Here is a 13,525-nt window from a genome sequence, read left to right on the forward strand (position 1 = left end):
TGTGTGTGTGTGTGTGTGTGTGTGTGTGTGTGTGTATTAGCAGCAGTTTGGTTTTCAGCCTGGGTGAATTTGCCGCAGAGGGGAAATTTGGCATTTTTGTTTGTCACAATCTAGGGCGATGGTGCTGCTAGCATGTAGTAGGTAGAGTAGGACAGGGCTGCTGCTAAACATCCTACAGTGTCCCCATGACAAAGAGTTAAGTGTCAATACTGCTCTCTGAGTGCTGAGGCATGATTCAAATGGCTATCTGTTTGTGACATTAGCTGATTACCCAAGCAAGAAAAATAAACTATTGTTATCATCATTATCATCTTATCTTTAATTTGGTGAATCTCTTTCGGGTTACAGAAGGCCCAGAGCTTCCCAATCTGTGGGGCTAATTCTATCCATTCAATCTTATGTTAATTGCTATCAACAATAGTTGTTTTTCTGAACCCCTATTTCTGCCAATCCTTTTTAGGGTGAATAAAATGGCAACCAAGAGATTTAAAGCCAGCAGCATAAGGGGTACAGAATAAAAATTAAACATTGTTGAAAGTAAGGCTGTTTGGAGACTCAGAAAGAAATGAAAGTGGCCTCAAACAACTGTGTGTGCCATACTGGTGACTCCCGTGCCAGTTAGGAGTCTGTGGAGAGCAGCTATCTCAAGGCTGGTTTCTGAAAACCACTGACGCACAGATCAGCATGTGGCTCTCTCCTTTCTCCACTCCCAAAAGCAGAAGGCCCCTGGGGCAGTGGCTCCAAGTTTGTCTGCACTTTGGAGTCACCTGAGGCACTTCAAAAATCTCCCAGGGACTGTGGGGAGAAGGGGTTGTCTGAACTTTAAAAAAATTCCAAATTTTAAAAAGTTTTCCCGGGTAATTTTACTCTGTGGACAGCTCTGGGAACCACTGTCTCAGGGGGTAGGACCTAGCAGAACTTTCCATCTGCCCCAAACTAAGCAGCAGCTTCAGAAAGGATGATGACAATGGACTTGGCAAGAACATATTCTTGCACTGAGGTGTGTAAACTCAGTAAAGTCAGCGCAGACTGCCAGCTGTGTTATTTATTCCAGCCACTCAATGAGCATTACTGAATCGAGCAAGCATGGGGCCAGCAATGGAAATGCACTGCCACCTCCCAAAAGTGCCACCAAGGCACCAGGATGGGTACTTGTTGAAGTTTTAGGATGTCCCCAGGAGTCAGCCTAACTGCATGTTTGAGAATATCTTCTGTTAACTCTTTTCTCTATCTTAGGGTTCTTCCATGTAATGAGTGTAGATTAGTAGTACCATTACTGCCCCGATACTCAGCCTGGTTCTCTCTATGATGGGACTTCATGGTGTGCTTCTTTTTTGTACCCTCTTCAATATGGTAACTTTAGCACTTATTTTGTGCTAACTTGTTTGATGCTTGGGAAAGTCAGGGACCATGCCTGTCTCGTCACCACTGGATCCACACTGCCCAGCCTAGTACTTGTCCCATAATAGACCCTCAATTATGCCGTGGGAGTGAATGACTAAATGTGGGAGTTCTGAAATATTAATACCTGATAGCCCAAGTCTTCTCAGCTTTCTCTATGCCTCTCCAAACCAGAATCCAACAAAGCACTTTGCTCGAGGTTCTCTGAGCATCTCCAATAACTGTGCCAGGTGATTACATGAAGATCCAACATGTTTTCAAACAGCAGCTCCCCATCCCCCAGTCATATAGACCATAACCTGGATAGTGGACCTAAGACACAGCAAAACAGAGAAAAGGGTAGCAACCTGGCATCTTTGAGGGCAGGAGTAGAGATGAGTGTGTCAACAATTTAGTTATAACCACTTTTCTTACACAGGGGAGAAAACTGAGGTTTGTAGAAACAAAGAAATAAGACAACTTGATTGAGATCACATACCATTACTGAGAAGCACTGCTCAGAATGAAGACCCTTTGACTGCTTCTCAGATCCATAAAACACTATGACAGTAAGCTGACAACACACTGTAAGATTTTATCGATCCAAGTGAACAAATTCCTTGATTCTCTCCGCCCATCATTAGAAATAAGTGTCACAAATTACTCTGATAGGTAAAACTCGGAATGTGTGTAAAATTTTATAATTGCTGCACTCTTTTATTCTTGTGTTTTCATTCACAATTTCCTATTCAATAATGCTTCATTTAAAAAAAAAGTTTATTCTTGTGAAAGTTGAGAATGTAAAATTTTCTACAAATGTCCATTCTTAGATTACTAGGTTGTGTCAACTCTAGTGAGCTTGTGTATGTGTTTTTTTTTTCATCTAGATACCCAACTTACCAATGAAAAACTTGCAGAAGAGAAACCCATGAATGCTATCGTTATAAATTCAGTATCCGAATTCAATATCACAGATGGACCAGCCAAGGAAACTCCCAGTGAGAAAAAACTGTCAGAACACAGCACATCACTGTCCTCCCTTGAAGAATGCCAGACGAGATTTTCTTACCTTCAAACTGATACTTCAGCTCATCAGAGAGACACTGATGGTATGTTTCTCAGAATCAGCCCATCTCTAAATAAAGCTCCCCAACCCCCAGCCCTTGTAAAATCATCACATATGCTGTTAGGGGGAAAAAAGGCTTTATGAATATTAAAGAGGAAGACTTCGATTTGAAAACCCTGGTGAATGACACATGTCAAGGTCACCTTGCAATTACGAGGTGCTTGGCAGATTGTTTGCTCTCAAAGCTGGAAATCAGAGGCAAAGTGTTTTAAATAGCTGGAGTGAGGTGTAATCATTCTTGCTATAGGGCTATGAAATGGATAAAGAAAAATGGCAAACTTTCTTTTCTCAGATCTGGGACTATTAGCCCGAGACTCTAGGTAGAGAGGAGACGAAGGCAGAGTGGAATGCTATTGAAATGCTGGAAAGGTATAAATACAGGCTATGTAAAATATCAAGATGCTTAATCAGCAACCTGTGACAAAGGGTTGGTTCCTCTAGGTAATATCACTTCCTCAGCATTCTGATCAATGCAAACCTATACCCAACCATCCCTGCATGCGACACCAAAGGCATGTTCCATTTGCAAAGTCAATTTCAAATTGATGTGGTGCTAAATGATCAGCATAGCCAAGTTCAAAGTCATGGACTCCATATGAATTTTACTCAGGTTAACTTCACAGTGACCTTTACAGGAGACATAAACCATTCAAGAATTTTGAAGTGTTTAATATCTACATTTGCATTTAAATAAAGCTAGGAGGAGTTTCTCAAAGGAAAATGTACTAGAGTACAGTTTTTGATCTATGTTTAAATTCATATTTACTTTTTCAAAATAAGAAAAAAATTAAATAAACTCTGTATAAGAGAAACTTCGGAATCACATCAGTTTAAGTCCTGGCTCTGAAATGTATTAACTGTATAACACTGGGTACGTCTTTTACCACCTCTGCCTCTCCGCCTTTGGGTTATATGATGGAGCCAGTAACACACCAGAGGGTGTTTTCAAGATCCCATGAAATAACATGTGTAAAGCAACCAGTACACAACCTGTCACATAATATGTGTTCAATTTTTGCTTTTATTATGATCACAGTTTTAGAAAGTAAGGGAAGAGAAAATTTCTAGCACATGTTACATATGTGGTGTCTTGCACAAATGCTGTCATGGGTGCTTTAGACCAGAAGCTGCAGACACAGTTGCCTGCGGTTGCCAGGAGACAACATGAATAATGTAAATGGGAAGCAACAATAGGGATTGGTGAGGGCTGTGGCCTGGTGAAGAGCCCTGCCTCTGCTCAGCTCCAGCTAACTGCTGCAGGAAGGAAATACAGGCCCAAAGCTGCCAGATCAGGAGTGCTTTGTGAAATCTCTAAAATTGTAAGTGTTGCCAATAGTTCTATTTCTTTTATGAAGCCACAAACACTCCCAACGACACACAGCCTTGGGCCAACTCTGGCCTGTAGACTGCCAGGTTACAACCTCGAATCCAAGATGCCCACGTTTTCTGGCTTCATTAGAGTTTCACACCAATTAAGAAAACAGGCAACACAGGAGAGTTCTCTGAAAAACATTTTGATGCCAAAGTATTTTATCAGATAGTATCATGCAAGCATGGATCTTACTTGTAATGGATCTTCGTTGTTTGATCCCAGAATTAGAAATCGCCATTGCATAGACTCACATCGTAGAACACAGTGCAGCTTTGGAACCACTATGATCTGTCCTATCAGGGACCCTGGAAGGGGCTGGTGTGGCCAGCGTGATACCCGAAATTCCTTATGTTCTCAGGGAAGGGCCAAAATGACTACTCCGTTAAAATAGCAATTAATAGAACTCTCATGCAGGAAAAATAACCAATTATTCTTTCTTCAAAAGAGTACAGGAGAATCACGAGGACAGTTGAATTAGGTTATTTTCTGAAGGCCTGGGCTAAGACCAGCACAACTCAGGAAAGTCTGGTTTTAAGATAACAGCATAGAAAATCACCCGCCCTTCTTGTTCCCATTGTAAAAAATCCTCCCATCGAGGGAAGGACTTTTGGTACCTGGATGAAAAAGAGAGTAATAAAACCCACTAAGGCCACAAATAGTGATAAGAAACTCTCATTATCCTAAAGAACAAACATCAAGGAAATGAAGAGTTAAGTCAGACTCACTTCATTTTAGAGAATTTTTTATAGTAATTAATTTAAGGATGTAGAAATTGAGAGCTGGGGTCACTGTTCGTACTGAGATAAATACAGAAATATCTTTCAGGAACAGCAGGGGAAACAGAAGGGAAAAGAGAAGATTGCATCCACTTTCATGTCATTTGTGGTTAATTTATTTTCAAATGTATAAATGAGTGCATAGGAATGGATGCTTAATTGCTAATATCTATTATTTATATACATTGCCCCACTTAAAACAGGATGGAAAAGCTTCACACATGCAGATTTTGTAAAATATGTTACATCCATTAGCACAGTTCATGGTGTGTGCTCTGATGGGAATTTAAAAGGATCTTTACTGCACATCACGCACTATATGCTGCAACATTACTTTATTATTAAACCGTGGCTCGTCCTGTGTGGTCCCTTTCCCAAATAAAATTGAAAAAGTCCAGAGCACTATCTGATCTGTGTCTCTGCTTCTGTTTCTATGTTCTGATTGCAAAAGCATACCTGTGGATAATAAAACCAGGGATACACATGCTATTAGAAAACAGTCTCCTTAAAAAGGATCCTGAGAATATACCTAATTGATGTATAATTTTGAATTTGAGACATCTCATCCAGGTGGAAGAGAAAAATCATAAATACAAGATACCTCAAAAGAATAGTCTTAATTACGCCATGGACTGCTGAATAAAATGATTACATTTTCTACACAGTAAATTTCATACAATTAAATGCAGTAGTGTCACCTTATAAAATGTTTCAATTTTATAATTATTTCAGTTCATTTGCTCAGAAAAAAACATAAGCACAAATTTACTAAGTATCACCCAAATCTAGTCATTCTACTTCTAACAAACTGACTTGAATGTTAGTTGTGCTTGTCTGAACTTAAATAGATCTTGACATATTTAAGTAGCTATTAAAATTGATAACATCAGGGATGATACCCCAGCTAGAAAATGACATTCAGTCATACTTTATTTATTCGCATTCTACATTACAGACTTAAAAAAAAAAAAGCTTCATGTTGGGGGAATGGGAACCACTTTTTATACTTTTTGACCAAAAACTTTCAGTAATCAGTCAGAGACATTGTGTCATGAATCTATTATTATGCCACATTCTCTGTGATGGCACATTAACTATTAATGTATTAGAATACTGGATTTGTACCAGGCTCATTTTGCCTGTTTTTTCTTACTTTGTTTTGGGAGCAGGAGAAGGTGGGTGGTCGTTGATTATCTGGAGTGATTCTGAAAGAACCATATTCTTGCTTCTTTGGGTAATGATTCTCAGAGTAGCAGGTGGTTTGTTTCTGGAGCTGAGGAAAGCTATAAGAACTACAGCCGGCTGCGAAGCTTGTCTCTTCTTGCTCTCTCCCCATAACCCCGAGTACCACGGTGGCCAGAAAAAAGCTGGGAGGGTAGACTCAGCAAGTATAGGGCCGGGACCACGAGGCTGACATCTGCGGAAACGCCTTGTTTTGTGGACTTTTCCAATATAATTAAACATCATTCTTTCTAATGAAGGAGGTTCTCCCTCTTAATTAGCGAATCCCCAGTTGTACATTGAGCACCTGTGGAGTCGGCTTTAGTCCATCAGTGTTGTTAGGGTATCACCTAGCACATTACTGCCTTGATGTCCTAAAAGTACCCTAAGGGTGCAGAAAGGAACTGACACAAACCTGAGAGGGCTTTTGTCATGGCTTCTCATTCACAGCTAAGTACCAACTTGGCTGCAAGAAGGTAAGACATGGGGCAGTGCGATGAGCACTCTGGCAGCAGCGACCTGAGGCCTGTGCCAGCTCAATAAGGGACATTTAAAATACAGGGACTGTGTTACACAGGTTCTATGAGAGGTGAGAAGCCAAGTGAGGGAAGCGTGAGGCCACCCAGAACTTAGCCAAAACGTGAAGGCTCTGCCACCTCTTCCCTTTGTCCCTCCAGCCACTAGTAGGCCACCAGTCCCAGCATCAGCTCAGAGGCCACTACTAACTAGTTACTACGCAGGCCACTGGTAAGTGGCGTTAGCAGGAACCACAGAGAGAAGGGCATTCAGAAAGAGAGAAAACCAAGGAGAAGATATAAACACTGCCCAGCACCACTCAGAGTGAGCAAGGAGAAACACTCCGGCTTTTCCTTTCTCCTACCCTCCCATTTCCCGTCACTGCCCCCTCCTGGTGGCCACTTAACAGAGCCTGGACAAAGGAATGGACCAGTCTTGGAAATACAGAGCAGAGCAGGGTAAACGCAAGAGCGCAGGCCTTGAGCAAGCCTGCAGAGTCCCGCGCCACGCTCAAACACAGCACAAGGAAGGTGAGAGTGCTGTGAAGCGCAGGCTAGGCTTCAGAATTAAGAGCTCTGAGGGAGGCAGTCTGGATACAAATGACAGCCCTGCCATTTCCTGTGTTTCTTAATCTCTCTGAGCCAGTTTCCTCATCTATAAAACAAGAATAATAGTACTCAACTCAGGGTTACTTCAAGACCTATGTGAGGTGTACATAAAGTGTAGAGGACTGCAAATTTCCTTTATGTTAAACAGTTGACATATATAACCGTGGGGAAGAGAGCTTGGATTTCAGATCCAAAAAGACTTACATTTGAATCTCTGCTCCACAACCTTACAACTGTAAGGTTGAGAGATTTAGGAATCAGTGATGACTTCTGAGCCTTGGTCCTTCCATCTAAAAAATGGGGACTACTTTATTTATCCCTTATTGTTCACTTATTCATTCATTCAACAGAGATAAGGCTTTCTTGTAACTTAGGTTCTAGTAGGGGAGCAACTAATTAGCAAAATAATTAGTTTTATATCATCCTGTGCTTAATGCTATGAAGAAAAAGTAAAGCAGAGAGCTATGAGAGTTTCAACAAGGATGTGATTTAAGAAGATGTTTTAAGATAAAGACGCAAAGGTTGAGTAGGAGTTAGGTAAAGTCGGAGGGGAGAGTATGCAACACAGGCCAAAGGGAGAGCACGTGCAAAGGCCCTGTGCTGGGTGCATCCCAGGAACTAAAATTTCGCCAGTGTGGCTGGAGTGCAGTGAGTAAGAAGGAGAGCAGAACTGGCAGACAGAAAAATAGGCAGGAACCTAATCACACAGGGGGTGCAGGCCATTGCAAGAATCTAGGACTTTAAAGAGAGAGTTGTTCTAATTTATGACTAAAAATATCATCCTCACTGAAGAATCTGAGGTGGGCTCCTGGAAGTAGCGTCCTCCATAGGAGGCTATTGCTGTTGATGTGGTGATGGCTGGTGATGGCGCCAACTAAGAGGGCGACACTGGATGGGCACCAGGCTGATTGATGGGTTTCAAGTATGAGTTTGAGATCCAATCAGCAGGGCTCAGTGAAGAACCGATGGGAGAGGACGACGAGGAAGAAGAAAATGACAAGAATGTGTCCCAGGTTTCTCCTGAATTCACCTGAGTGTTCAGCAGCCGTTCACAAGGGACAGCTGGAGGAGGGACAGGCTTGTGGAATGGGGGCAGGAGGGGGTTCCTGATGTTACTTGGCCTTGGTCAGTGTGAGGCGTTTTGAAGACATTGCAGAAGAAATGCGAAGTAGGCAATTGCAGGCATGGCATACTCTGTTGGATGGGATGAGGGAAGGAGCTATGGTCATGGGCTATGACTTTGAATATCATGTTTATTAAACACTTATGCCCCAATAAATAGTGTAGGGAAAGAAAATACACCCATTCAGGGGAAAGGGAAGCCCAACTCTCTTCAAACAGCTGCACATTTTCCCCTGAACTGCTTACGTTATTTTTGTACAAAAAAAAAAGCGGCCATATGCAAAACAGTTTAGCCTGTTCATGTAGAATTATTTAATATGCCTTTTAGGAAAAGCATGGAACACACTTGAAAGTTGAGAAAAATCTGTTTTCAATTCATTAATGTTGCCATGTTTTTATGGGCAAGAGGCTCTGCCTTTTATAACCAAATAAAAAGGACTGACTTAGAAAAAATGGACTCTATTCTCAAGTGCAAAGTAGAAGGGTGGAAGGAAACAAATGCCAATTTGGCAAAAGGATTAGGCCAAAAATTTTTTTTTGTAAATAAAATCTAAGGTAGACATCAGAAGCAAAGAACTCCAGAGTCTGCCAACTTGCAGAGACTTTGGCAAGAGGAATTGAACCAAAGGTTATATGCCCTCAGGAAATCATAAGACCCCTTTACAAACAAGTTCTTCACACTCTGATAGGAAACACCAGCTCCTATCTTCACAAGTCACCCTGCACCCAACCCAGCTTACCTGCAAGCCAAACTTTCAACATAGCATCTACAAGTGACAGGGTCTAGTGGGATCATTTTTCTATGGTCGTCGGCTGAGTAAGTCTCTTGAGCTTCCAGCCTGAGGGATCATGGAGCATTTGCCTAGAATATTTTCCACCGAGAAGCTCTTCTCTGCCAGGAGTTGCTGTAGTAGCAGTCTTGGCATTGGTAAAACTTGATGAGGTTTTATGCCCCAGATCTCTGACCACCAACACGCCCTGCTCAAAAATGCATACGCAAAATAGTCTATGTACTGTACTAACTTACTCCTGAATTTTTGTGGGTGGTTTGTGGTGACTTATAAGATATGGGTGAGTTGGCCACATACTGGAAGCTGGCTCGAAGTGAATAAAAATACACCCAGTCTGGCAAAGAGAGAAGAACGTACACCATAGAGGTATTATGGAATCTGCTGCCTGAACTATAAATATTGAGTAATGGCCACAGCACCTGCAACAATATATGGCAATTAAAGCAGTCGTAAAAGTCATGATGTGGTTCTTTACCACTGGCTTATTGAGAAGAAAGGAAAGGAGGGAGAGGGGTTTGGGGGGCGGGGGGAGCAGGAGGAGGAAGGAAGACTTCTGTTTACCCACATGCAGGACTCACTTTAGACATTTATATAGTGTTTTTTAAAAGAAATGAAAATGGCTTTCTTTAAAATACCTGTTCCCATTCAGAGCAAGTTTCCATGTGCTTTTTTCTCTCTTAAAGATTAACAAGTATATGAACAATAAAAGAAAGAAGTTTTCTGAAAAATATTGTTAAAATTAAATGAATGCGACTCTAAGAACACTTAGAACATTCTAGCAGATGACTCAGACAGCAAAGTCTCTCCCGTAGGCTTGTACAGGCTAAGTTGACTGAAGTCCGAAAACCAAAAGTTGTTGCATTCTTATTGGGAAAAAAAATAAATCCTTATGAAAGTCTAACTATAATGGATTGATAAGCCCGTCAGGAATGGGAAATTTTTTTCCAGTTTATGCTAGAATGTTATTTTCAACCATCAACAATTTTCAGGATACTGATTTTAATTAATTGGATATGTCATGTGAACACTTACGTATGCTTTACAAAACCCTCACATGTTTTTGACTAAAAAGAAAAGGAAAGAAAAGTTATAATTTTAACAAGAGAACTGCTACATCTTCTAACTAATTCCCTTTATGGAAACAAAAAATATAATAATCTATAACCCATCACAGCTGTTTGGCTAGAATTACCAATTACCTTCAATGCCTTAGAGATGCTTTTTCAGATTTTTACAAGTCTGCATAGTAAATTTTTAAACCGATTTTCTTAAAGAGGATTGATAAGATTTATACCTTTTTAGGAACATAATGACGTATTTCATCTAACCTGGATATAAAACCAAGGCTTTATATAACTGGAGGAAAAAGGAGACAGGGATTAAAACTAAAATACAATCAAGGAAAAAAAACTGTGACTATTTAAAAAATTATTTATATTAGGTTTTGAAATGTGTTTTTCACTTGAATTTGAATATGGGTATGGCAAATTTATGGGATTCTACATCAAACAAACAAGAAAGCCTTGTGACAAGAAGTTAGAAATCTGTAATCTCTCCTTGTCCCCGACTATAATTCCTCCTGAACACTCCCTGCACGTGGGGAGGAGCTGCTATTTTTCAGACAGTTGCAAAGTTTTCAAATGTAGAGCTAATTGTGGTGCTTCTCAGCACCTCTGCAGACAAAGTAAATAAAGGAGTTTAGAAAAGTGACAGCACTTTAAATAACCAGATTATGTGGAATCCATAGGAAATGCTCAAAAAGTTAATAAAGCAATTACTTAAATAGAGTAAGTACTGCGTGGGGGTTGGGGAGCTTGAGAGAATATGATGTACATTACTCCTAATGTGAATAAATAACTAAGAGCTGGCGATAAAGTTGGTTATCAAGCATACCACTGCACATGCCTGCCCTTCACAGATGAGCCCATATGTGCCACTATTAATTTTCTTTCTTCTTCTTTAAACAGAGGAGTGTGCCTCCCTTATCCTCACCTGTCTGTTCTGCCAGTTTTGGGATTGTCTCCTGATGCTCCCTGATACGTGTGAAACGGTGTGTACCAACTTGTGCTGCCCCTCTCACAGGTACTACCACACCTCCGACGAAAGCCACTCTAGGAATGATTGCAACTGCAACTGTGACATGGACTGCAGCCTTTTTGAATCTTGCCACGAGACCAGCGAGTGTCTGGAGCTGGCCATGGAGATTTCAGAAATGTGTTATCGCTAATGCAACAAAGTAACCATGTTCCAGCAGACCCTTTGACCTCACAGGGAAATTCAATTACAGTAAGACTGATTTTCCTGTGCTGAAATGTAAGGATTGTGCACATTTCTTGAATGCTATAGTCCATTTTATTCTACATCTGTCTGAGAAAGCTAGTATTGTCAACTCAATGGTCTTATTTCAAATTTCACAACTGCATGGCTCGCTGAAAAATAGGATCTTGACCACATGTGATGAACAAATCTTAAATACCTCTTAAATGCCACAGGCACAGGATGTTTCCTGACTATACAACAGCATGCTAAACCACTCTGTGTCACTGCACTCATTGGCTTGCATCATGGGTTCCATTTCATTCACAAATTCAGGACAAATTAGTGCATTCTTTTAGAAGTGACATACTTTAGCTTGTCTTTCTAATGGACTCATGCATAAACATTATGCATTGTTGGTTATTATTAATAATGTATTGTATAACATCATTTTGTAATTAAAAATTTATTTATACAGTCTCTTAAAATTCACTTATATGTACAGTTTAGGTAGAAAAGGGAATTAAATGAATTAGAAACCATGTTCCTGTAATTACAACAGATGTCTTTAAGACATCTCCAGTGAATTTTGAATATGATGTACTTTGAGAGAGTACTATAATTCTAGACCATATTATTATATGTCTATGACTATGTCATAACAGGTTATGCATATTCTCAATTTGTTATAGAAAGGCTCTTCTTCGTCTAATGAGCATAAATGGGAATTATGTGCAAGTTTCAAGAAAATGACCCTCGATAATCAATTCTTCATTTTCCTCATTTTTATTTGTCAGGTATAATAAGTAACAAGATATTAAAACAGGATCAGTTCATCTTACTAAACTGTCACCCCACAGAAATACATGTGCATGTACTTATTCAGCACTGGAGTTTCCTAATACAGCATGTGCTTTTCTCTTTTTCTGATAATTGAAGTAATAAATAATTATGTTGAGCACTTCCTCATACTTATAATTTTTTAAAAAAATATGTGATATAAATTAGGGAGTAATTTTCAGCTCAACCAAATTAAAACAAAATATTTGGGGAAAACATCTAGGTTGGTTACTTTAGAATCATCTTTACTTTCTGTAGACATGACATTGCTCATTAATGTGTGCTTGTATATTCCCATGGTGATATTGCAATATATTCATTGCATACCAAAAAAGGATACTATATCAATAACCAAACAAAGGACACAAAGGCGAAGTGGAGAGTTGAGGGAACTTTTTGCAATCTAGGCAAATAACAAAACACTTCCAAGTACCTTTTTGCTTGACTTAAGTAATTTCAGGCAAAAGCAATATTTGTTTTGTTTCTGTAGCGAATGAACACATTTTTCTATTCTGCAGTAAATTCCTCCAAATACGGAAAACTATTAATCTTTAAAAAAATATTTTCAGGCTGCCTCTAAGAAGGCATTTGCCAGCTCTTGTCTTGCTCCTGAGAGCGCAGTGCATCCGTGGTTAATGCCGGCTTCCTTCCTCTTTACAATCATGTTATTCACAGACCACAGTCATGTGTGTGCCCCATGTTTCTCATGAAATACTTCAGTCTTGCTGCTTTTCAGAAGCTCAGAGACATCTCTGCACTCTATGCATTGAACTGCCAGATCATTGTGGTGGATTAGGTCCTTAGAACAGGAAAGGAACTTAAGGTTGTTCTTATTCAATATTCTCATTTTTCATAAGAGAAAACAGAGGCTCCAAGAACTGATTTATCCAAGACCATGCAGTGAGTGAATGGCAGTATCAGGAACTTTAACTGGTGTTCTAATTCTCTAACTACCCTGCACCACTTCATCACTCTCCACTTCTTAGTCCGGCTGGTACAGAGTGGTACAGTACAACTGTTCCAATTGTTCAGATATTAAAATGCCACCAGAATGGCTCATAAATCATTACACCTTGAACCTCCTTAGTGCCTGCTCCATGCCTCCAGCCATCCTGGCCCCTCTCTAAGCACCCGTGCACCTCCCATGGTCCAGTCACTCAGAAAAGCACATGGACCTGCAGGAGGGCTCTGGGATCCTATCCCAATAATATGGTACTTGGCATCACTGATCAGGTCATGCCAGGTTGCTGCTAAATGTTTTGAACATCATCCCCATATTCTTTCTCATCTACAAACCCACAAATTGTACAAAGATTATGCATTTTAAATGTGAATTGGATGCTTGTCAATTAGAGACATAAAAATTACCGTGTCTTATTTTATAACGTGGTCAGAATATTACACAATTTTTCTGTGGCCTCTCTCCATGGTTTGTTAACTTGTTGCCCACTTTCACAATTCACTGTGCTATAACAAGAAGGGTCGGTTATACAAAGTGTGAAATTTCTTTTCTTTAT

At 40.1% G+C, this 13,525-nt stretch overlaps 1 protein-coding gene across 1 annotated transcript in view; it reads left to right on the forward strand.

The window, feature by feature from the left end:
- MDFIC2 (MyoD family inhibitor domain containing 2) overlaps positions 1-11,175 on the forward strand; it is a 114,521-nt gene extending 103,346 nt beyond the window's left edge. Inside the window, exons 5-6 of the mRNA XM_019651314.1 lie at positions 2,268-2,489; positions 10,880-11,175. Of these exons, the coding sequence (XP_019506859.1) occupies positions 2,268-2,489; positions 10,880-11,139 (482 nt within the window). The 3' untranslated portion in view covers positions 11,140-11,175. The remainder of the gene's footprint in view (positions 1-2,267; positions 2,490-10,879) is intronic.
- The last annotated feature ends 2,350 nt before the right edge of the window (positions 11,176-13,525 follow it).

The sequence above is a fragment of the Hipposideros armiger genome, unplaced genomic scaffold, assembly GCF_001890085.2.
Source record: "Hipposideros armiger isolate ML-2016 unplaced genomic scaffold, ASM189008v1 scaffold_158, whole genome shotgun sequence".
NCBI classification, from domain to species: Eukaryota; Metazoa; Chordata; class Mammalia; order Chiroptera; family Hipposideridae; genus Hipposideros; species Hipposideros armiger.